Below are 25,004 nucleotides of genomic sequence, written 5' to 3'. Positions count from 1 at the left end.
TGTGGCCTAGCCTCTCCCTGGGCTTCCAGTGGCCCTCAGGACTCGCAGAAAAGACCAACCTCCTTATCATTTTCACAGTCTTGTCCGACTCCCTGACCCAGGCTTATCTCTTTATAGGCCACAGCAGCTTCTTCTTTTTTTCTTGGAGGCTTGCTCTTTCTGTCTCCAGGACTTTGCATAATCTGGTCTCTCTGCCTAGAGCACTGATTCCGGGACACCCGCACCTTGTTAGGGACACCTCCTGCTGGCATTCTCCTTAAACACCACTTTCTCCAGGAGCCTTCCCAGAAGGAATCGTCTAACCCTGTTCTGACATTCCAGAGGTCCGTCCAAGTAGCTTCTTTCTCCTGCATTCATCAACTGCCCAATTGTTTATCATGCAACTAACTGCTAAATGTCAGACGCCTGCTTTATATGCCGGCGACACAATGCAGGACAAGACACACTCCCGGGCCTCCTGATGGTCACTTACATTCTTGAAGGAGAAGGTTAAAGATTATGAAAAGTGAACACAGAAACCAAAAAACCACAAATTATGTCCCAGGAAAACAGATTCTAAGTCAGGGCCGGGACACAACCAGTGGGGGGCGACCGGGCCAGAGAGCAGCCGGCGTGGGACACTGAGGGGCGGAGCGGAAGGCCGCCTGGGCCCGGCACCGCCCCTCGCCAGGACAGGCCCCGCCCAAGACCCCGCCCCCGGCCCGCCCCCAGCTGCGCGCGCGCTGGCCGGGCAGCATGGCGGCGGCGGCGGGCGCCCCTCAGCCCGGTCCACCGCAGCCGCCACCGCCGCCGCCGCCCGAGGAGTCGTCGGACAGCGAGCCCGAGGCGGAGCCCGGCTCCCCGCAGAAACTCATCCGTAAGGTGTCCACGTCGGGCCAGATCCGCCAGAAGGTGAGACGCGGCAGCGGCCCGGGCGAGCGCCCCTCACGCCGAAGCGAGCCCCGTGAGGCCCGCGGCTCGGCCGGAGCAGTCTCCCAGGCCCGGCCCAGGGTTCATCTGCTGGGGCGGAGCGCGCTCCGCGAGGTAACGGGCCCATCTCCCGGCCCCGCGCCTGGGCCGAGCGCCCTACCTGGCGCGACAGCGGCGGCGGCGGCGGCGGCGGCCGGGATTCCGGGCCGGGGGCGCAGGTGGGAGCCGCGCGGGGCCGTGCGCCGGGGCCCGGGGCGTCCGCCGCGGGGTCTGAGAGGAAGCCTGGCGCCGCCGGGACCTGGAGGAAACTGAGGCCTAGAGGCGGAGGGGTGTGAGCGCACCAGATAGGGGGCTCCCGGCTGGCTGTGCCCCGCAGGCGTGCGCTCCCCGAGCCCCGGTTCTGCCCGCTTCTGAGCGCTGCTCAGGTCACTTCCCTCCGGGCGCGCCGCAGACTCACCTGTGGTCTTTCTAGAAACCCAGTTGGACCCTCGCGTGCGTTTTCGTGTCCGAAAGGGGAGGGATGCGCGTGTGGTGACCGCCTCTCCTTTCCTCGCGGGAACGCGGGGAGAGTGAGCTTCCCCGACCGCGTACCCGCGTGGCACTTCGCTCTTCGTGGAGAACTCGAGCCCCCCAAATACTGGCTGCGGAGAGGCGCGTTTCCTTTGTGCAGGAGGAAAGTTGCACCCTTTGTCTTCCCACCGCGGGTCCCGTTGCGAACCGCTTCTGGCGACGGCTGCACGGGGCTTCCTCGGGCAGGGGCCGCGCAGGTGGCTGCGGGCGGGCGGGCGGGCGGCCCGGGGCCGCCGCGCTCATCCTGCTGCAGTGCGCTCTTCCTTCGGGCCGGTTAGGTTCAGCTGCTGCCTTCGCCGCGGGGGCCATGTCTGCGCTTACCTTCGGCCGGCTTTTCAGACCCGTGGTGGGGTCGTCTTTCGCCCTCACACGCCGCAAACCAGGTTTATTGTGAAATGCTCCAGGTGCTCAGCAAATAGATCTCGAGCGCCTCTTTCGTTCCAGGTCTAACAGTCGTGATGATAACGATAGCAATTCGTCCGTGCTTGCTGTGTGCCAGTCACTTCCCTTGCATTAACTTTAGAGCACTTGACATAGGTTAACTCCTGTCGTACTGGTGCAGACGCCTTGAGCCGGGTGGCCTCTATCATCCCCATCTTACAGAACTGGAAATCGAGGCAGAGAAGTGATGGGACTTGCCCACGGTGTCCCCGGTGGTAAATGTGGATGTGGATCTGAACGTTGGTCGGGAGACCGAGAGGGAAGGCCATTTCTCCGGCTGGGGGCCCAGTCTGGAGGCGATGGGCACCTGCGCCCGGGACTGTGTGACGTGGTGAGCCCGGCGGAAGGTCAGGGGACTGGGGGTCCAGTTGCCTGGCGGGGAGCCGGGCTAAAGAGGTCCCCTGTCAGACGGGACCTGGAGGGAAAGAATTTTCCAGGCCGAGTCAGGGAACAAGGCTTTCCAACCGGGCTGACTATTGTATGGAAAGGTTTAGGCCCACCGGGGACCCGGCAGAAGGTGAGTGCAGCAGGCGGAGAGCGACTGGGAAGAGGCTGGGAAGGCAGGTTGGGAGGGCTGGCCTGGGATTGGGTTTTTTGCCTCGGGCAACGGGGAGCCACAGAGGGATGGTTATTCATCCTGCGCAACCGGAGCTGAAGCTTTCAGGAAGATCCCCAAGTAGCCCTGAGCAGGAGCGACCCGAGGGGTCCCCTCCTGTTGTGTGGTCCTCCAGCACGTTATGTGCCTGGTGTGGGGTGTGCCCTGTGATATACAGGTGTGATTAAGATTTGATCTTTTAGAGGTTCCAGTGTTTGTCCAGAATTCTGTTAGGACATGCCCCCCCCCAAAAAAACCCAACAAAAAACAACACAACAAAACAATGGTAGCTGCTATACCAGCTGTTCTGGCTGAGGAAGAGTAGTGATGGGTAGAGTGTTAAAAATATACCCTGAGGACTTGAGTTTCTGAATACACTTATATCTGCTGTACAGATAGCTTAAGGCTGATTTTTCTTCTGGGTTGTCAGTGATTGTCAGAATGTAGGAAATGTGAGGTTTACTGTACCCTCAGTTAGTGATGCTCCTGCCCCCCTTTTCAGCAAATAAGCCATTGAGAAAATTTCTTTGGTAGATGTGGTGCATAAGAGAATCATCCAGAATGGTTCAGGGTATCATTCTGAGTCCACAAAGGAAAACAGAACTCATGTTACGTATTTAAAACAGGGAACCTGACATAGGGGCCTGCACACATAAGTGACGAAGGATTGAGAATGCAAACAGTGGGCAGTGAGGCAACCCTGGGGTGAGGCAGCTAACCGGAAACCACTGCCACCCCTAAGCTGGAGGACAGCGGGAGGAGGTGGCATATCTGACTCCAGGAGCAACTGCCACCTCTAGGCTGGAGCCTCCTCGAGTTGTCTGGAGGGGGCTGGGGCCTTGGGGAGGCCACTCCTGTTTGCCTCTCCTGTTTGGGAAAGCCAGCCCACAGGGACCAGCCCCTCCACCGCTTGGAACAGAGCAAAAGCGGAATGGAGCTGAGGACGAGGTGGCCCAGGACCCGAGCTGTATGTATGTCAACTTTTGAAATATTAGCCCATTAAGCTAGAGCTGTCTTAATGGAAAAAGAAAAGGAAGTATCTTATGACAGTACTTCTCAAATTTGAATGTGCAGCAGACACATCCCCTGGGGATCTTGTTAAAATGAAAATTTTGGTTGGGCAGCTCTGGGTGGGGCCTGGGAGTCTTCTCTATTTCTAATCAGCTCCCAGGAGATGCTGCTGCTGCTGCTGGTCCAGGGACGAGACTTTGAGAAACAAGACTTTATGACATACTTGTAAAGAGAACCTTAACAAACTGCAGAGCTTTAGTGCTTGAGGCTCTTTAAAACTCTTCCCCAAGTCTTCTGCGTACTGACAGTGTGATGTGTGTAGATTTGGGATGGTTGGTTGTTTAGCATTTCATGCAGGCCTGGTATTTTTAGGTGTTCCAGTTTCTCCAGCAAACAATTCATCTGTATGTCCTAACCATACTACACAATATGATTCTATAGGACTGCAGAACTACAGTGGAGAAAAGAAATTGGAGTTAATACACTGGTAAATTAATTCATCGGCACATTATTAAGGTATTGTGAAATTTGAGTAAAGGCAGTGTGATTCTGTGGAGTTTATCAGTTAAGGTGGTTTTAATTTATTTAAAAGTTTTTAGAAAGTTAACATTTTTGTCTCTGTGCGTAGGAGTGCTTATAGTCCTGAATTCAAATTTAAACAAAGCATTTTTCCATTGTTGAAATGAAGATTAGTAGAAATTAGGTAAAAGTTTCAAGTTGTAAAAGACCTAAAAAAGAGCTTTATTAAGATAAAATTCACACACCATATAGCAGGCATTTGAAGTATGTAGTTCAGCGATTTCAGTATCATCAGCAACCATCACCTCAGTCAGTTTTAGAACATTTCCATCACCTGGAAAAGAAACCCCATAACCGTGCGCATTCACTCCCCATTTCCTCCCAACTCTCTCAATCGTAGGCAACTGCCAGCCTACTTTCTGTCCTACAGATTTGCCGATTCTGGACATTTCATCTAAGTAGAGATGTGTGACATGTGCCTTTTGTGTCTGGCTTCTCTCACTTAGCATGATGTGTTTGGAGTTCGTCCCTGTTGTAGCACATGCCAGTACCTTTTCCCTTTTTATTGCCAAATAATATCACGGTGTATGGATACACTGCATTTTATTTACATTTACCAATGGATGGGCATTGGGGTTATTTCCACTTTTTGGCTGTCTTGGATAATGCTGCTATGAGCAGTTGTGTACGAGTTTTGTGTGGACGTGTTTCATTTCTCTTGGGTATATACACCTAGGGGTGGATTTGCTGGGTAGTATGGTACCTCGGTGCTTAACCTTTGAGAAACTGTTTTCCAAAGTGGCTGCACCATTTTACCTTCCTCCCAGCAATGTATGAGGGTTCGTTTCTCCCCGTCCTCAGTTGCTGTCTTTTTGATGAGAGCCACCCTAGAGGGTGTTAAGGGATGTGAAAGGTTTTCACAGCTAGTGTGTAGTAGTAGTTAATAGTTTTTGGTGTCAAGTGAAGTTAATCCACATCCTGCTCTCCTGCTTATGAGGCCTGTGATCTCAGACAAGTTTCTCAACTTCTTAAGACTTGGTTTCCTTATCCGTAAACACGGAAAATACTAGTTCTTGGGATGGTGGTAGTGAGAATAAATGTTAGGTGTGCGTCCCCTAGCCCCAGTTTCCACATCTGCAAAATAGAAATGATAATAACAGCTCTCAGATCTGTAAATAGAAGTGATAACTCACAGAATTAAACGGGATAACCCATGCACAACACTCAGCATAGTGCCCTGCACACTGCAAGCATTTGGTAAATGGTTGCTTTTATGATTTATTCCGTCTTTTTGATTGTTCACATTTTGTATCTTGGATAGTAGCCGTCTTCCAGAACCTGTCCTTCCCTACCTCACGCTGATCTGGGTGTCTTTATTTCTGTCAGCTGGAAGGGCAAATAAAAATGAGTCTGGTAGAAAATTAGCAATGAAGAGCTTTTAAAAAATCGTTAATTTAGCACTGGCTGGGTGGCCCAGTTGATTGGGGTAGGGTCCCATACACCGAAAGGTTGTGGATTTGACTTCCAGTCGGGGCACATGCCTCGGTTGTGGGTTTGGTCCTAGGTTGGGGCACTTATGGTGGCAACCAATTGATGTTTCTTTCTCTTTCTTTTTTCCTCTCTCTTTCCTATCCTCTCTCTAAAATGAATAAAAATATCCTTGGGTGAGGATTAAAAATAATAGCCTTGGCGTGGTGGCTCAGTTGGTGTACCATCCGATACACCAAAAGGTTGCGGGTTTGACCTCTGGTCAGGGCACATACCTAAGTTCCAGGTTTGATCCCTGGTCATTAGGGAGGCAACTGATTGATGTTTCTCTCTCACGTGTATTTCTTTCTCGCATGTATGTTTCTCTCTCTCTCTTTCAAATCAATAAACATATCCTTGGGTGAGGATTAAAAAAAACCCTGCTAGTTTATTGAATACTAATTATTTTCCTTATTTCACAGATCTGTTTAACTCGGCAAACATTGGAGACCTTAAAATTGTTGAGTGTGCGAGGTGCTTGGGGTACCTTACTGAACAAAAACACAACCACTCCTGTAGCTAATAGTCTGAAGACAAGAGAGACATTAATAAAACAATCACATGTTTTTTGGGCAGTTGTGACAGCGATAAGTGCTGCACAGGACAGGACCACAGTGCTTTGGGAGGCTTTAGTAGGTGAACTTGACTTGATACTGAGGGTGGTGTGGAAGAAGCTTCTGGTGGAAGGGACTGTTTGGCTTAATCTGAAAGATGGGTGGGAGAAAGTGAGGCCAGGTAATGGTGTGCGGAGTAACTGACTAGCCATTCTCCAGGCACCATCGGCCAGCAGGAGAGAGCGAGTAGCTAGGAAGATAACGCACAATTACGAGGCCAGGATCTGAGGGGATGTGGGTCTGAGGAAGTGAACATGGCATTTGGGGCTGCTTTTTACCTTGGGGTTAGTAGTAAGGCCTGTAGCGGAAATAGTGTTCCCCTCAAAATTAATCCGGAACCTCAGAATATGACTTTATTTGGACATAGGGTCTTTGCAGATATGATTGGATTTAGGGCAGACTCTAAATCTGATGTCTCGTGTCTTTATGAAAGAGAAAGGGGAGGGAGAGTTGGACACAGAGAGACACAGAGAAAGAGGCCGTGTAAAAACAGAGCCAGAGGTCAGTTATGTTTTCACAAACTAAGGCCGGGTGGGGCCACTAGCAATGGATGGAATCTTCCCAGGCTCCCTGAGGCCCTGTTGACACCTTGGTGTCAGACCTCTAGCCTCCCGAATCACTAGATAACACAGGTGTGTTGGTTAGGCCTCCCAGCCTGTGGTGCGTGGTTGTGGGGCAGCCACACACAGGTAATATGGGACCAGATACGACTGAAGAGGAAGCTGTGAGGCTGTCAGACACGCCTCGGCAGGGGTAGGAGGTGGCAGCCAATGAAGCTGAAGTATCAGGGTCTGCCAGAGGGCAGCCGTCCTGGGTGGACTCCCGTAATTGGGTTGGGATCCCAGAAGCCACTTCCAAGGAATGAGGATGGACCAGAAGTAGGACTTCCAAAGGACTGCAGTCCTGCTTCAAGTTTTGTCCTGACTCTGAAATTAGATAAAGCTAATCTCAAGAGTGCTGCTGTCTCCAGGTTTCTAACGGAAGCAAATTTAATCCTCTATAGAAGGAGATAACATCATCCAGTCCTCCAGTTATTTTTACAAGCCCTCTTGTAGATTCAGTGTTCTGCATACAATAAAAAACACCCACACAGGGAGGTAAGGCTATATGAGTTAAAACCAATAGACACAACAGAATATGAAAACAGATTGATGCGGGCTCTAGATATCAGATGCAGACTTTGAAACATCAATGTATCTCGAAATCCTTAACTAATTATATCTGCAAAGACCTCATTTCCAAAAAAAGAGGAGATGGAAGACCAGATTGAGAATTTTGGCAGAGAACTAGAAACTAAAAAACAAATGAAAATTAAAAAAAAATATTCTATTTATTTATTTTTAGAGAGAGGGGAAGAGGGAGGCAAGAAAGAAAGGGAGAGAAACATCGATGTGCTGGAGAAACACCGATTGATTGCCTCTCGCATGCCCCCAAATGGGGACCTGGCCTGCAGGCCAGACATGTGCCCTGACCAGGAATCCAACCTGCTGTCTTTGTGTTTGCGGGAGAGGCCACTGAGCCACACCACTCAGGGCCCAGATGAAAATTTTAAAACTGAAAAATATAATAACAAAAAGCTAAGTTCTTAAAGGAAGTGTAGACTGGACACAGCTGAAGAAAGAATTTAGTGGCCCAGAAGATAACTCAAAAGAAAATAGCCACAAGAAATCCTGGAGACATAAAAGAATGGAAAAATTAGAAGATAGTAAGAAGACCCAACTTCTGAGAGGAGAGAGAAAATTGGACAGAAACAATATTTGAAAAGGTAGTATCTGAGAATTTCCCACAACTATTCAAGGTACCGTCACAGATTCAGTAACCTCAGAGCAAAAGCAAACCACACCTGTCGCTTCATACTATAGCTGCTGAAAACCGTAGATGAGGAGAAGGAGACTTGAAAGCACCTGGAGACGGATTACCCTCAAAGGAGCAACAGTTAGGTTGACAGCTGTGTTCTTCACAGAAGCCTTGGGAAACAGAAGTCAACTGAAATTGAGCTACTGAAAGAAACTGACGGCTAAGCCGAATTCTTTATTCACAAAGAACACCTATAGAAATAAGCTGAAGTCCAGACATTTTCAAGTAAGTAAAAAGTTTTTTTGTGAGCAGGCCCACACTAAAGGGGTGTTTTTTGTTTGTTTTTGGCTGATAGAGAGAGATCGCAAGTGAAAGGTTAGAGTTGCAGGAAGGAGTGAAATGAGCAACAAAAAATCTATCTATGTGAAAAACACCAAGTGATTCTGGACTTTAAAAATTAACTATGTCTTTGCATTTAAAATATCTATAGAATTAAAATGTATTAACAATGGCATGTAAGTCAGAAAGGAGGTAAATGGAATAAAGCTGTTTTAAGGGTCCTTGCATTTCCAGGAAGAAAAAAGAACCATTAATGTTAGACTCCGATACATGTAGTCTGTGTGGCAGCCACTAGGTTGTGAAAGACTATATGATATCTAAGCTAAAGAAATACTGAATAATGAGAAATTCTAAATCTGAAAGAAGGCAAGAAAGGAGAGAAGCGAGAATATTGAAAATGTAGAACAAATAGAAAGCAAACAGAATGTTGATTGACTTAAATCTCAGTATGTCAGTAATCACATTAAATGTAAGTGTACTTGAATGCTCCAACTAAAAGACAGAGATTGTCAGGTAAGAAAACAAAACCCAACTAGACTGTTTCAAAGAGACATTTAAAACAAAAGGATATCAAAAGACTGAAGATATAAGAAGGTAAAAAAGTACTATGTACACACTAACCTAACGAAGGTTGATGTAGCTCTTTTAATATCAGACAAAATAGGCTTTGAAGGCAAAATATATTATTAGAGATAAGATATACTGAAATGATAAATGGTTTATTTCACATATAAGTAAAATCTGTATGCACTTTATAACTTGAAAATATGTAAAAGAAAAATCAATATAACTAATGGAAATAAATCCACAATAATAGTGGGATATTTTATTTCGTTACTATTTTTTTGATCCTCACTCAGGGATATGTTTATTGATTTTAGAGAGAGGGGAAAGAGTGGTGTTCACCAACGCAGATTAGATTAAGGAGCTTTCCCTATTTCAGGAGTGGGCAAAGCACAGTCCATGAGCTTTGTACTCCAAGGGGCATGTTCAAGAATATTACTAGTGTTAGTATTTGTAATAGCTCAAAAGTGGAAGCAGCCCAACTGTCTACCTATAGTAGAATAGATAAATGATGGTATGTCCTCACAAGAGCATACTATGCATCAATGGAAATAAAGTGCTACATGCTGGTTTAAGGATTAATTACAGCATTAGAGTTGTCTGACCAAAAAAAGCCAGGCATGGAAGGATAATTTTGTATGATTTCGTTCCTGCCCAGGTGAGAACAGAGAGGACACCAAGGGGTTTAAGCTGACGAGCAAGGAGACGATTGCCAGAGGAGTCCAGGTGGTGGGAAGGGATGGGTGGTCCGTGAGGAAGTGTTCCGTTTCTTGACCTACGTGGTGGTTAGTTGGGCTCTCAGTTTGTGATATTTATACATTTCTATTTTGTGGACTTATCTTTATGTGTGGTGTTTTATAATGAAAAAAATGTGTGTTAAAGGATTAATAAAAGAATGAAGAGGTGGCAGCTGGTCAAAGAGGTATGCGAAGGCCCTGTGGCCCGACGGGAGCTTGGGGAAGTCAAGGAAAGAAAGCTGGGGTGGCCGGAGTCAGCAGGAGTCGAGGAGACCTTGACTGTGCAGTGAGGCCTGCCGGGAGCGGGTGGGAAGGTGCGTTAGGGAGCTCTAGTAGCGGCCCGCTATCATTTTAGGAGTTTGGGGAGTGAGACCTCACCCGATCCAGGTTGAAAAGATCACTGTGGCTGTGTTGCGGCTGCCAGAGCGGGTGCTGGCTGACCCCTGTTGGAAGAGATGGTGGTAGCCTGGGCCAGGGCTGGGGAGGTGGAGAGAATTTGTTGGATTTGACATTGTGCAGCCTCGGTGATGGTCTTGGTGTGGTTGTTGTGGGAGGGCAGGTTTGAGGTGCGCACGATGGGCTGGGCGGCGGAGGAGGAGCCGTGGCTGAGGACCGCAGAGGACCAGCTGGGGAATTTGCTCTTACTGAGCTTGGCCGCCTGGAATCCTGGGTGTTGTTATGCTCAGCTACCCTGGTTTTACAGGTGAGAGGCCACAGGCCTGGAGCAGGTAGGCAACTTGCCAGTGTGCCATGAAGTTGCCCAAGTCTCATAGATTCCAGGTTGCACCTCTTCCTAGTGTGCCCTCCTGAGCCCCCACCCAGTATGTGCGGCTCCTCTGAGCCTCATTGAGAACAGCGGGTCTGTGGAAGTGGGCCTGGTCCGGCTCTGGGGCCACGGGCGCTTTGGGAGTGGGCAGGGGCGGAGGGGCAATGGGGCAGGGGAGGGAGGGCCAAGGAGGAAGGAAGGGCGCTGATCTCAGCACCCAGAGCTCCGGCAGCGCAGTTATCGTTGCTGTTGTATTTCCTTCTCGCCTTTTTCTGAATGTGTTTAATTAGTTGAAATGAAACTATGTAAGTTTTTACTATGATATGAGCATTCCTCCATTTTATTAAAATGTCTTTATTCTTATCTTTTGTGATGGTTGCACCAGTGGGTGAAGACTGGCTTTACAAGGAAAGCTCTTTTTCAATTTTTTATTATTAAAAATGTGAAAATAATAGTACAGTGTACACCCAATATACCTACTACTGAGATTCAATAATTAATTTGTTGCCAACCATACCTTATCTATATGCATTGAATATAATAATATTCCATTATTACAATAAATAATTTGCTAAACCTTTTGAAGATGATTTGTAAATGTCACGACAGTGCGTCTCATAATAGCTCCACACGTGTCTCCTAAAAACGACACTTTCCTACATACCATTGTTAAAACTAAATGCCGAAGAATAAGGTCTCTTAAAAATAAGGACATTTTCCTATATAGCATTATTATACCTAAAAAGTTAAGTGTCGTTTTCTAATTCCTGATATCCGTGTCATTTTTAGATTTCCCCAGCCTAACCAAAAATGCCTTTTATAGCCTCCTTTTTGGGAACGTCGTATGTACCAAAATTCATGCATTGTTTTTGGTTGTTGTATGTCTTTAGTCTCTTAACCAGGAACAGCTCCCACCCTGCCACCACCACCCCGCCCAAACTTTCTCCTGTCTTCCCCACTGCGACGCTGACTTTTTGAGGAGACGGGGCAGTTGTCCTGTAAAATCTGTTTCTGGATGTGTCTGATTATTTCCTCTGTGTTTGCTGTAAACTTAAACTAAGAGGTTTGAAGCCTTGGTTATGTTCATAGGCTCCTAGGTTTGGGAGGCTCTGCCCCACCAGGCTGCCCCCGCTGTGTTCCCGTCTGATTTATGAGGAGGCGCTAGATCTTTGCACTGGAAATGTGGATTCCCTGTTTGCAGTTAGGAAGGGACCTGTGTGGTGATTCCTGGGCTCTGAAAAACTTCCCTGACAGCCATACATGGTAATTGCCCAAATCCATTTCATTGAGAGAGTTGGCAAGGTGGAGGCCCTTCTTTCATTTCTTCCACATTTGCCTGTTGGCATTCTTCTGGAAATTCTTCCATTGCACCTGGGGAAGGACTACATTTCCTCCTAAAAAGGCAGGGTAATTACCAATATTCCGGTTAGTTACCAATTTTCAAAGCAAGGATTTGGTAGAATAGTCCTTTCCAATGGAGGCACATGCCTGCCCCCCCCCCTCAGAGGGGGGTGCCACTGGTTTTATTCATGACTGTTTTTATTCAGTGGTTTAGTGTCGGTTACAGTCATTCTTTTTGATGCTCACATTGTCCCCATTTCCCCAGGAGAGCCCCCGCAAGCTGGCTCTTTGGCCTTCGAACACCTGCTTACTGTGACCCAGTCTCTCTTTTAACCTTCCGGGTGGAGACCAGGGGTGGGGTTGTGCGGCAGAGGGGACAGCTTGTGTCTCGTGGCTGAAGTGGCTGACTCAGGCCCACGTGTGACACTGCGCCTCTCCCTCCTGTGCCCAGGACAGGCCATGCCCTGGGAGTTCATCGCATCCGACCGGCAGCTCTTTGCTTTCTCTTTTTGGGTTGTATTAAAGGGAGTTGGAAAGCTGTCATCTTCTCTACCTTTGGTTTTTGCATTTCCATTTATTTTCTATTCCTTTGGGGTGGTTCTTAGTACTGTTGCTGAGACAGCCTGCCCCTTCACTGCCAGCTTCCCCTGCGTTTCCTCCTCTCTGCTCCAGGCCCCGTCCTTCGGCGGGCATCCCGTCTGGCTTCGGACGCCACCAAGGGCGCGTTCTGCAGTGTATGTGTTCTCCTCTGGCCCCTGCCACGTGGATTTTAATTCAGCTCTAGTGGGGTGCTTTTTGCTTCCTTTTCTAATCATGGCCTGTATCTTAGCTTGTTGTCTTTTAATTTCATCTTGTTCTCATTTTGGTTGTCCTTGTACTTTAAGAAATATACTTTTAATTTTTTAATATAGGCACTAATCTTCCTGTAATATTAGAACAAGAAACACATGTTTTCTAAAATGGTCTTCGTTTTCTGTAATAATTCATTTCAGATTTCCGTGTGTGCTTTATGGTGTATCTCTAACCTCCCATCGCCCACTTTTTTGTTTTGATTTATTGATCCCTGAATGGTGTTTGCTGGTCTGTGGGTTTGAACTGCCATTAGCCATGTGCTTGGCCGTCCCATCTTGAGACTGGCCGCAGCGCTGGACTGCTGCTGCTGGTCCGTGCAGGTTTCCCCGCGCCTTTGGCCTGAGTAGTGGGGTTGTCTTGGATCACCTGCCTCCGACTTCTGGCTGTCTCTGCTCTTCTGCGTCTGAAGGTGGAGGGTGCCTGGGTTGGCGGATTTCCTGAGCCCAGTTCCTCTGGCACCGTGGGGGTGAGGTGCACCCCAGGCTCCAGAATGAACAGGGCTTTGTCCTCACGGCAAGTTGGAAGAGGGCCACTCTCTTTTCCTTTTTAAAAAAATGTACTGTTTTAACCATTGTAAATGTATGGTTCAGGGGCATTTTAACAGTATGTGCGGCCATCACCACTGGTCAGTGGCAGACCTCTTTTGTCCCCCACAGGGAAACCCCTTCCCTACTCATCACTCCCCCTCGCCCCAGTCCCTGGCAACCACCAGCCTGCTTCCCATCTCTACGGATTTGTCTGTCCTGGGCATTTCATAGAAACGGAGTCACACCGCGTGTGTCCTTTTGTGTCTGGTGTTTTTCCCTTAGCCCGTTTTCAGGGCCCATCTGTGTTGGGGCGTGGGTCAGCGCTCCGCTCCTTGTTACGGCTGAGTGATGTTCCATGGCATGGATGGGCCCTCTTTTGTTTTGTCTGTGCATCTGTTGATATACCTTTGAAATGCTTCTACCCTTTGGCTGTTGTGAATAGAGCTGCTCCGAACAAGTTACTTGAATGTCTGCTTTGAGTTCTCTTGGGTATACGCCCCGGCAGTAGAGTCGCTGGGTAATTCTGTGTTTACCTTATTGAGGAAGCGTCAAACTCTGTCCCACAGTGGCGGCACCATTTCCTACCAGTGTTTGAGGGTTCCAGTTTCACTGCACTTTGCTAACGCTTGTTTTCTGTTACTGTTGTTGTTATTGTCGTCCTGATGGGTGTGAGGTGTATCTCATGCTGTGTATCAATTTGCATTTCCTTAAAGACTAATGGTGCTGAGCATCTTTTCGTGTGCTCATTGGCCATTTGTATGTTGTCTTTGCAGAAATGTCTATTCCAGTCCTTTGCCCAATTTTGCAGTGGTTTTTGTTGTTGTTATTGAGCTGTGAGAGTTCTTTATATACTCCGGATACTAGACCCTTATCATATATATCATTTGCAAATATTTTCTTCCATTCTGTGGGCTGTCATTTCGCTCTCTTGATACACAAAAGTTTTAAATTTTGATGAAGTCCAGTTTATATATTTTCTTTCTTTTTTTTTGATTGTGCTTTTTTGGCATCATATTTAAGAAATCATTGCCAAAGTCAAGTTGAGATTTACGCCTGTATTCTAAGGGTTTTATGGTTATAGCTCTTACTTATATTTAGTCTTTGATCCATTTTGAGTTACTTTTTGTATTTTGAATGAGGTAAGGTTTCAGCTTCGCTCGTTTGCGTGTGACTGTCCAGTTGTCACCTTCTTGAAGAGGGAGAGCTGCATTTTCTCTTCTGCTGGGTTCCATCTCTCAAGCTCTACACCCTGCAGTGCTTAAAACCAGCTAATGAGCTGTTCAGGGTTGGCTGGTAACCTTGACCATTTTGGAGTGGACTCAATAGAGTTCATAAAGTGATTTTCAATAGAGTCATTCTTATGTTTGTTTATGAGACATTCACACATCCAACAGTCCAAAAGAAAATAACTGCATTTCCGAATTTTTATTGCCATAGAACTCTCCTGCATTTCACATTTGAGAGTATGGACACAATTCAGTTCTTCATGTTTTGGAAAAATTTGAGATAAATACTACATTAAATCTATTTCCATTTGGTAGTTTTTGTTTTTGATTTCTCTGATAAACATGAACTGGTACTCAAGAAGCTGAACGAAGAGGAAGTCTGGGAAGTTGGTCTTTATCCCCATTCTCTCTGTGGTGGCTGAAAGTTTGCACGTACTTGTATTTTAAGAGGGCAGGTAAAACCCAGGCTTGTCAAGGCTGAGGTATGAATCTAATTGTCTAAGTGTATTTTTATATCTATCCAGTATTGTATGAGCTTCAATTTTGCCGCTTATAGAAGTTCTTTGGCTTCTTCAGCCTCAGGCAGCACATATGGGTATAACCAGTTGTGAAAGCGATTTGGTGACGTGTATGAAAAATTCCAAGGAAGTGCATACTCTTGACCCAGTAATTCCACCCCTGGGACGCAATCCTGAGGAAATAATCTTAAATGTGAAAAGCATAACGGACAATAGGCTTACTGCAACATTAAACATAAAAAGTTGCAAACGCAGAAACACCCCAGGTTAGGGTGCAGCGAGGTAGGGACTGTAGGCTGACCCCTGTGTTGTGGGTCCTGCACTGCACACCAGGCGGGGTGGTCTGACTTCACCTTCACGACGGCACGAGGCTGCGTGACCGTTGACATGAGGTAGGTGGCCGAGGCTCCCAGCAGCCCCAGGCCACACAGCTGGGGCATGGAGGAGCGAGGTGCCCGCTTTTGTGCCTATTGCAGCGTGCAGGTGACTGCGGAGGGTAGTCATGTGGACAGTACTTTTGAGATGTTGGGGAAATGGAGAGGCGTTGTGTTAGAGAAAGCCATTCAGCTGTGTGCACCATGCATGGGAAGGAAGACGGAGGAAGTGTCCAAACTGATATCAAGGATTGTGCTGGGTGGTGCAATTTAGATTATTTTTATTTCTGTTTTCCTCTATTTTAAAATGAACATTATTATTTTATACAAAACAAAAACATGACAGGCGACTCTTGAAGATGGCTGATGGCAGGAGTGGAGTGGTGACGTGGCGGTTTAGGACGCGGTGCTCTAGTGGCAGATGGGGAAGAGCCTGCCCTCAGCCTCCCCTCTGGAATGCCCTAAGCCACCGCTGAAACAGTTCCAACTGTCGGATCAAAACAGACTACATTTAAGGAACCAGATACAAAAGAGCATGACTTGCAAAAACATTGGCTTTAAATTTCATAACATCCTAATAAATGTGTACATTCTCTACCACGTCTTAGCTGTGTTCTCCTTTGTGTCAACTTTTAAGTCCTGCGTTGAAAATAATCTAAACTTACCTAAGCACAGAGTTCAAGGTCTTGATATAAATAAGACATATTTTAGCCTGACACTGAAACTATTTGATCTGTGAAATGTTGTCAGCTTCTTAGGTATGTTCATAATTATTCAGAGTACTTAACCATTTGAATAAGTGAAGTAGAAATAGGTTATAGAGCAACAAAAACACAAAATAAAAGCGGGTCTGGTCACAACATATTGTTCGTAAAAGCAGCTAATTAAATAATTTGTGTGTTCTATAACCCATTTTTTTTATACACTAAAAACACACTGAAAGGATCTTATTGCAGGGTGTTGTGGGGGGTGTTAGCAGTGGCTGGACTCTGTGTCCTCAAGTAGAGAATAGCCACCTCCAGTACGCTCAGTGGCCGGGACTTGGGCTGTTGAATGAGGGACTTTTTCCTGTTTCCACCTAATGTCTGAAAACGGGCAGGAGACGGTGGGGTGAGTGCATGCCAGGGAGGCGGGTACCAATGGCTGTGACCCTGCCTTACGTCTGTGCAGCACTCTGCTGTGTTAGGAGCCGTTTCTTGCTCTGCACAGCACCCCTGGGGTTAAGTGGGCAGATCAGAAAATCGGGCTATAACGGAGGAGCAGCTCCCAGCCAGGGTGGTTGCAGCTTCAGGCCTTGCATTCATGCCTTGATGTGTTTCATTCACTTTTGAGTTACCAACGCACCCCGTGTGCACCTCTGTAATGGAAATTTCCTAACTTACACAAGAGGAGGGAGAGGAGTTGAATTAATCACCCAGTCTAAACAGTCGTCAGTGCGTTGTGCCTTCTTGTTTCATCTGTCCCAACCCCCAGCGCTACTTTTTTCTGGTATTTAAAGCAAATTCTTATGGTACTTTTTACTTTGTAAAAGTATTCCTCTACCAGCGTGCAATTTCCTTAAAGGTCAACGGTCCTGTGTCTTTCATCATCTTATTCCCAGCAGTGCTGGCACTTAAGTGTTCGGTAAATATTTGGTGAAACAGAGTGCATTTCATTCCCCCATCCATAGGGAGGCAGATTTTCCTGGGGAGGCTCACAGAAAGCCCAGTGACTCTTTGGTGCCTTATCCGAAGCACCGTGTGTGTGCATTTGGGATGTTGCTCCTGCTGCTGGTGACTCGGGATGGCCCACTGCGTGTGCAGTGTGGACAGCTTGTGTCTTGGTCCATGCACAGTTGTCTGTACGTTCACCCCAGAAAAGTGGGAGGGTTAGTTATGACTGTCATTAGTCTCGCTGAACTTGTAAAAACCAAAACAATTAAACACTTTACTCAAGCATACGTTAGTTTTTTTCACTTCATCATGAAGCTTGGAGAGATTTGAAATCAGACAGACCTGGGTTTGAAGCCCACCTCTGTCCCTTCTTTCTAGAGACAGGTGCTCTCTGGTCCTCAGTTTCTTCACATGGGTAATGGGGTGGCCGCGGCCCACAGGGTGGCGAAGGTTAAGTGCAGCACTGATGGCAACCAAGTTCCTGGCACGGCATAGGCTCTCCACAAATACTGACCTGTCTTTTATCTCCTTGCCCATGTTTCTGTGAAATGGGAATGCTTACCGTGCCTCCCTTAGGAAGGGTGTGTGTAGATGAAGTGGAAAGCCCTTAAACCCTGGGACAGTAGCATTAGCGATCAGATTGGCCATTGTAGGTGACTGAGCTGAGCTAACTCAGCCAACCCACCTTTCTTGGACAGGAATGCATTGAGCAGATCGATGACACCAGTAGAGCCCAGATTGTTTCTGCCTTGCCACCTCATGGCATCAACGTGGCTGCCACAGCTCCAGACACAGCAACTACACTCAAGGCAAAAAGGAAGGGGGAGTTGAAGCCACGTGATACAGCATAGTAGTGAAGCAACTCCCTTACCCCCCCAGCCCCAGCTGGAAATCTGTGTAGGCTCTCTGACCAAGACGGAATCGTGTGGCCAGGACGGGGGCAATGGGATTAGGACTGTGATGACTGGTTACATTTGGTACAGCCAGCCCCCCAGAATTGAGACTGTGTTAGCCAAGAGGGGAGCAAGGCAGTGGGCCCTTCTGCAGTGAAAGAAGTGCTCCCCAATTTTGGGAAGGTGGCTGTGGACTCTGAATGAAGGGCAGGTCTGGGAGCAGCTCTTTTGGGGATTGCATTTTGGGCTACTTTTAGGCTTTTTTGCTTGTCATTCCTCATATAGTGGGGGCAGGAGTGGGCGTCTCCCCTCCCCTCAGTGACAGAGGGGCTTTCGGATATGGTAGCTTTAATCTTGGTGGCACTGCATTGAAGGAGGTGGACCAGGGTAGTGGGAGAAGGGAAATTATACTCTCATGTCTGGTAAGACAAAAAAGGCAGTGCTTTTTCTATGGGTTATTGTTTTGGGTCCTTAGGAAAGTCCTCACCTGGGTGCTTTTGGGTCAGATTGGCAGCACCGACGCAGGGCCTGGCTCTGCACCGCAGACACCCAGGTGCCACGGTCCGCCTGCTGCTGCTGGTCATGGGTGCCGTGAGGACACTGGTGTGCGCAGCCTTCGGTTGTGTCTCTGCATGTGCAGACTTCCTCAGCTTTTGGTGGGCTGCGATGAGACGGGGCGTAGGCAGGTTGTCAGTAAGTTGCAGGTAGTTCTGAAGCAGGATGAACCCACGGGTGGTGTTTTGAATAGATGAAGGAATTTACCTTTGCTTAAATGAACTACATCAGATTTATCAGGGGACTTTTATGCTGGTTTCCTTTGCCAACAAGTATTTTCAGTCTGGCTGTCCAGGTCTTCCATTCACTGGCCGTGTGGCCTTTCATGAGTTAGTTACTTCTTCTGTCTCCCCCACCGACCCCCCACTCCATTCTTTAACCTGTGAAATGAGAATATTGCTACAAATCTCCAAAATTGGTATGAGGATTAAAAGGTGAAAATGGCTGATACGTATGTAGCAGATGTGATGAGTACTCAGTAAGTGTTTACAGTGACCTGTAGTTCTTTGAATGTGTTGTAGATGCTTTATGCTTTGTGAACACATTTTTTTGATACTGTTTTTTGTTTATGAATTATGGTATTCATAAACTATAAACCATAGAAGAAGGTTTGAGATAAGAGTAAGGAGACCTGACATTTCTTTTGTGGTCTGTTATTAGCTGTTTAACCTTGAACATATTACTCAGTCTCTTGGTGACCAGTTTTCTTATTTGTGAACTGGAATGTTAGTGTCTGTCTCATAGGCCACAAGTGTTTGTTTAAGAAGGCATACATATATGGAAATGCTTGTGAAAATTGCTGTGCAAATTTAAGGTAATACGTTTTTCTAGTGTCTTTCCAGCAAAACATTTTAGTAGTCCTTTTGTATGTTTTTATGCTAATATCCCTACTTTTTAAACATTTCTTTTTAAGGACTTTATTTATTTATTTTCAGAGAGGGGAAAGGAGGGAGAAGGAGAAGGAGAGAAACAGTGATCGATTGCCTCTCTCATGCCCGCAAATGGGGACCTGGCCTGCAACCCAGGCCTTTGCCCTGACTGGGAATTAAACCGGCGACCTTTCTGTTCACAGGCCGGTGCTCATTCCGCTGAGCCACACCAGTCAGGGCTGTGTCCCTGCATTTTTTTTGACTTTGTGAATTTGGATGGTGTTGTCTAACATAGGTCTATGTTGTTTTTTTGTTGAAGGACTGAAAAAGTTTAAGGACAAACAGATGGCTGAAGTGGATAATTGACTAAATTTTCACTCCTTTCTTCTTCTGTTTTATTCCCCTTCCCCTTTTTATTACCTGGCCAGCCTTCAGCCCTTCTCTTCCCTCCCTCAGGCAGCTGCTGGTCAGGAAAAGGTGGACATTCTCACACTTAAACGCAGGAGATACAATAGCATCAGCACAGCTCTACTTGAAGTTTCACTCCTATCCTTTTATTGTTTAACTTTGTTTTTCCCATTATTATTATTATTATTATTATTTTTCACTAAGCAACACACGCCACAAATGTAAGTTGCGAGGTGTGCAACAGGCCGCACACAGGCGTGCGCGCGCCCCTCTCGGCCTCCACCTGTCGGGCCTGCGCTTCAGTGTTCTCCTGGCTCCGGGTCGTGCCTTCTGCCACTGTTCCTTGGGACAGTCTCTTTTTCTTTGTTACCATTTTTTCCCAGAGGTCCTTAGAGTATTCTGGATGCTGGCTCCGGCTGTTGGCATTATCTCATGTGACTTCTCTCAGAACAGGGCTTCTCTCTTCTCTTTCTTTGTTAAGGTGTCCAATGAGCAGAATTCCTCAGTTGGAATATAGTTGGCTTTAGTAGTCTTGCAGTATTATTTTTAAAATTTTTATTTATTTATTTTTAAAGAGGGGGAAGGGAGGGAGGAAGAAAGTGAGAGAAACACTGACGTGTGAGAGATACACTGATCGGTTGCCTCTTGCACGCCCCCAGCTGGGGTCCTGGCCTGCAACCCAGGCACGTGCCCTGACTGGGAACGGAATCGGCAACCTTTTAGCCCGAAAGCCGGCACTGGATCCACTGAGCCACACCAGCCAGGGCTATTTTTAAAATCCTGTTTAAGAAACTTTTCCCAGTCCCAAAATCTTAAAGAAGTTCTCCTATATCTTTTGCTGAAACTTAATGTTTTCCCTTTGCATTGGATCTGTCATGTGCCTGGATGCAACTTTTGTCTGTGGTGTGTGAGGGAAGGGACCACTGCGTTTTCTTCTTAGATGGCAATGTTTTCGTCTTGTTCGTGGACTCAGCTGGCTCTCTGCTCCCTAGCCTGGGACACTGCTGCTGTCACACTTCTTGGTTTTGGGTCTGTTTCTGGGCTCTCTTTGATGCCCAGATTCTCCTTGTGGCAACCTGCTTTAGGGAACAGCTCAGGCCGGTGCAGGTGTGCCGCTGCAGCAGCTTCCCCTGGCAGGGTGGGGGGGTGGGGGGAGCGCTCTGAAGGTCCTGGCTGTGGGCTGGGCTGATCGCTGTCTGCACATCGGTGCAGTGAAATAGTCTGCAGCTGACAAAAATATGTTTGCTACAATGGAAGGGTGCTGGCGGTACAGCACGACAGAAAAAATAGGAAGTTAAAGTACAGTATGTACAGCTTGACTCCATGTTTATGAAAGTTAATGTGCAAGTGAAGAAAAACAACCCCTTCAGTGCACTTTGACCTGGCTTTGCCCTGGGTGGGGCTTGAGTCTGCTCTGGCAGGTCCTCCTGGCTCTGCCCCGTCCCACTTACGACCTTGCGAACCTTGCTGTGTGTTTGCCATCCTCCGGGTCTTCCCAGTGCTTTCTCATCTGCCCCCTGCTTTGCTGCTCACTCTTCCCACCCTCTGTTTTCAGACTCCCACCTTCTCTCTACATCAGTGTGGGTGTCCTTGGGTTCTTGGCTGGGTCTCTGGACCCCCTCCCATTCCACACCTTCTCTGTAAGGGGCCTCCTTGTGGCATCTCCCCTGTTCAGTTTTCTCTTACTCCCCTTGGCCGGTGCCTGCAGCTGGCTTTCCACACCGCTCGCCCGGTGCCCTCAAGGCCCTCAGAACCAGGATGTCCAGAGCGAAGCCGACATCTTCCCTGGTGAGGCCCCACGGAGTCACCCTGGGCTTCTGTCCTGCCTCCCTGTCGCCATCAGTGGTGGGCCGTCCTCCCTGACATGGACGCCTGTGTTCTGTCCCCTCCTCTCAGATACTTGTCCTTGCTGGCTGCCCTTTTAGGAGTTTCTGGAGTGTTCTTTCTGCCTTCAGGTTTCATCCCCCACCCCACCCTCTCTTTGCTCCACACTGTGGCCAAAATCATCTTTCTAAAGTAGGTATCAGGGACACCGCCTCTTGACCTGTGACTCACAGGCCTGGCTGTCAGTGATCTGGGTCTGTCCCCCACCTTCCTGGCCCTCCTGGGCTCTGTGCAGCCTCTGATGGTTTCCGCCCTCCGCCTGGTCTGCTCAGACCCCGGCTCTTCTTCTGAGACCTGCTCTGCGATGCTTTCCCTCTGGGGTGAGGGTCGCTCCCTCCCTGGTGCCCATGTTCTCCCCCCTCCCCTGGTCTGTGCTGTCCCCGTAGTCCTCAGAGCCAGAGCTGTGGCTGTGGTGGGACTGAAGGGGACGGATGAGGGAAGGGGCTCTTACTGCCTTTCCAGAGAGAGGCATCCTCACCCTGGGACTGGGCCCACGCAGCCCCGTGGAGACAGGACCTTGTGGGCAGGTGGCTTTGACCAGGGCTCATAGGGCCTGTTTTCACCTTTCTCTGCCCCCTCGTTGAAGCCTCTTTTCAGGGCATTTCCAGAGCTGCCTTCCTCAGTTCTTTGTTCCTGAGCTTCCTCTGCAGCAGGTGACTCAGCGGCCTGGCCTGTGGCTGGGCCTGCGTCTGTCCGGGCAGCAGGTGGCCGTGGCAGCGAGGGCCATGCGTAGGCTCAGGCTGAGTGCTCTGCCGCCTTTGACCCCTGGAGTCCAGCCGGGGGATCTGCGTCCCCTCCAGAGGTTTGCCAGTGCTCACAGCCTCACTTGCTAACTCCATGTGACTCTCAGTGCCTGTGTGTGTCGCAAATCCGTCCTTTCTTGTCCCTGGTGGTAATGAAGGTGCCCTCTTCGACGGAGTTGGCCCTCTTGTCTGTGCAAAGATTGTGACAGGCCGGCTCTGAGAGCCCAGCAGCGCGCCCCGAGTGAGCTGTGCCTGAGACCGGGGTGTTTGGCGGGCTCTCTGCTCTGCGGGTTGTGAGCAGCAGCCCTGCCAGCCGAGCAGTTTCCTGTGGGTGCCGTTACGGGCTGCCTGACGCAAAACACAGCGGGTTATTCAGATGGGTTGTTTTCTTCACCGTCTCTAATTCATTGCTTTTGACTGTTTGAAAGTATTCTGCAGCATATCTGTAGTATTCATGAGCAGTGAATCAGAAGAAATGCAGTTTCTGAGAAAGCTTCAAAGAACTGCTGCCTTCATCTCTTCTCCAGCCTTTTCCGCTGAAACCCACCAGTCTTTTTCTGAGCTTGCGTGTTCTATAAATAGAACAGCAGCGCTCCTTGGGTAGCCCACGATCAGCTGTCATCCGCTCTCTGAAGATGTGTGTGTGTGTGTGTGTGTGTGTGTGTGGTGGATTCTGTTTTAATTTTGCCTTTTTCATGTGTGACATGTGGAGCACGAGACACAAGCAGAAATACTCCAGCATTTATCCTTCAAAGAAAACCTAACTTTTTGGGTCTGTGCTTGTTGCTTTTGTTGTCTTTTTTTTTTTTTTTAATTTGCATTTAGGAAGGAGATGGAAGCAATTCCTTCCCCTGCAGAGGTAAGGAAGGCCATGGGTGAGGAGAGGTGCCTGCGCCCGAGATCGGGTCCTGCGGGCCGGGAAGAAGGGCTCTCCTGCCGCGGGGTGCAGGCGCCGTGGCTCTGCCCTCCCGTGCACAGGCCAGCCTCCCTGGGCCCTGGAAGGGCACGTTGAGATGAGCGTCACCATGTGGACTTGGGTCTGCAGAGAAGGCTGGGAAACACCCTGCACGTTTCTCCGTAGTAGAGACTGGTTTCTCTCTGGAGCTACTGGGATTGGAGGTTGGGCTTTCTCTCTGCCTGAGGTCAGCCTGGTTCTGGTTCAACACGTGTTCCTACACTTCCAAAAAGCCAGACCTGTGTTCGGTAAGAATGGAGGTTTTAGGCTCTGTGATTGTATGACCGCTGGGTGATGTTGTGTTCCTTTCTTCTCCTGGCGCCATTACTTGGGAGAGCAGGTGGGCGACCTCCTCACAAGTAAGGGTGCAGGTATCCATCACTGAGTGAGTAGAGGGGACTCTTGGTAGTTTTCTCTTGGGTCGGTTCTCTCAGGAGTCGAGAGCACTGCTGTTTGTACCCCTAGGCTGGCCCCACGGCCCAGCTTCCTCCGTCCCCGGCCTGTGGCTATGAGCCAGCACACGCCCAGGGGCTCACAGAGGGGGCCTCCTGTCGCAGGGGTAGAGGAGGAGTGCACAGCCCGCGTTCCCAGGACACCCCAGCCTGCTGTGCGTGCTGCGGAGCTGGGGGGCTCTGCGCTCGGCTCACTGTGGGTGGCGTGTGCGGGGCAGGGGGCTTTCTCCAGCACCCTCCTGCGGGGGCAGGTGACGCTGCATCCTGATCTGCGCTTCCCCACTGGTCAGGAAGGGCCAGATGGCCGGAGCTCCGCTCGTGCCTTCTGATGTGTTTGGGTGATGGGAAGTTTCTGTGTCTGGTTTCATCTTATGTCATCTGAAGTGGCCACCCATGCCCCAAGTGCTTCGTATAGATACTTAAAAAAAAAAAGTTACTTAAAGTGCAAAGCTATATGGGATTAGATAATTAAACAAAAGCGTCTCTGAGCCAATATTCCCATCCTTTAACAGAATCTTTGTATGTTCTGCCTCCATCCTGGGATGAGACGCCGTGTGTAGTGGACATTTCCGTTAGGCGGGTGAAACGCGCCCCGCAGATGCTGAGAGCAGGCTCTTGTTTCTTGCATCTTGTGTGTTAGTTTTGTCTGCATTAGTAGCTCCAGGTGGTTCCACGTGCCAGTGTCCAAGCAGCACTTCCCGGCGCATTTACCTTCTAGGTGGCCTGCAGGGTCGGGGAAACCGCTCCAGGAGAAGCCATGCCCACTCTTGGCTCTCATTGAGGAGAGGGGAGTGGACTGCCGTCCACCTCTTGATTCTCCTACTACAACTTCTGTTTTGTGGTGAACAGGTCAGATTTGCAAGATGAGTTCTAGTGACTTTGGCCACCTGCTTCTCTATCACAGTGCAGACAGACACATGCACCTGGCCTGTGAGTAGGGGTGAGGGCTGAGTGGGGCACAGGCCTGGGACCCTGCTGAGCCCCACAGCAACCTACATGGACAGTTTTGGCATCAGGATCCTGAGAGATGGCAGGAGGCCTGAGAACATGAAGATGGGGCCAAAAATAGCTGAAAAATACCAAATGGTGAAGTTGGAGAATGTACTGGCCCTGGGCCGCTCGCAGTGGTCCTTCTAGCCTGTCCCTTTCGGCTGCTCCCCCGGGCATATCCAGGGCACACCTTGGCCTTCGAAGCCCCCACTGCCCTGGCATGCCCTTGCTCCGCAAAGAATTGTGTTAGCCCTCCCCTGGCGCTGCGCTCGGCCTGTCCATAGGTCAGGGTCTGGGGAGAGTGTAAGAGATACTCTGCTAGGCTGTCAGCGAGAGACGCAAATGCCCCAGACCGGCAGTGTACAGTTGGGCGGGC

The 25,004-nt window shown here is 48.7% G+C and overlaps 1 protein-coding gene across 3 annotated transcripts in view; it reads left to right on the top strand.

Moving 5' to 3' along the window:
- Positions 1-715: 715 nt before the first annotated feature.
- DGKD (diacylglycerol kinase delta) overlaps positions 716-25,004 on the top strand; it is a 93,532-nt gene continuing 69,243 nt past the window's right edge. For all 3 annotated transcript variants that reach the window (XM_054571338.1, XM_054571348.1, XM_054571330.1), the window contains exon 1: positions 716-891. In XM_054571338.1, coding sequence (XP_054427313.1) covers positions 736-891 — 156 coding nt within the window. In that variant the 5' untranslated portion in view covers positions 716-735. The remainder of the gene's footprint in view (positions 892-25,004) is intronic.

This window comes from Pteronotus mesoamericanus, unplaced genomic scaffold (genome assembly GCF_021234165.1).
Source record: "Pteronotus mesoamericanus isolate MK-2021 breed Mesoamerican mustached bat unplaced genomic scaffold, CSHL_Meso_final contig_1018, whole genome shotgun sequence".
Lineage (NCBI taxonomy): Eukaryota > Metazoa > Chordata > Mammalia > Chiroptera > Mormoopidae > Pteronotus > Pteronotus mesoamericanus.
This window is presented reverse-complemented; position numbering and strand designations above follow the sequence as displayed.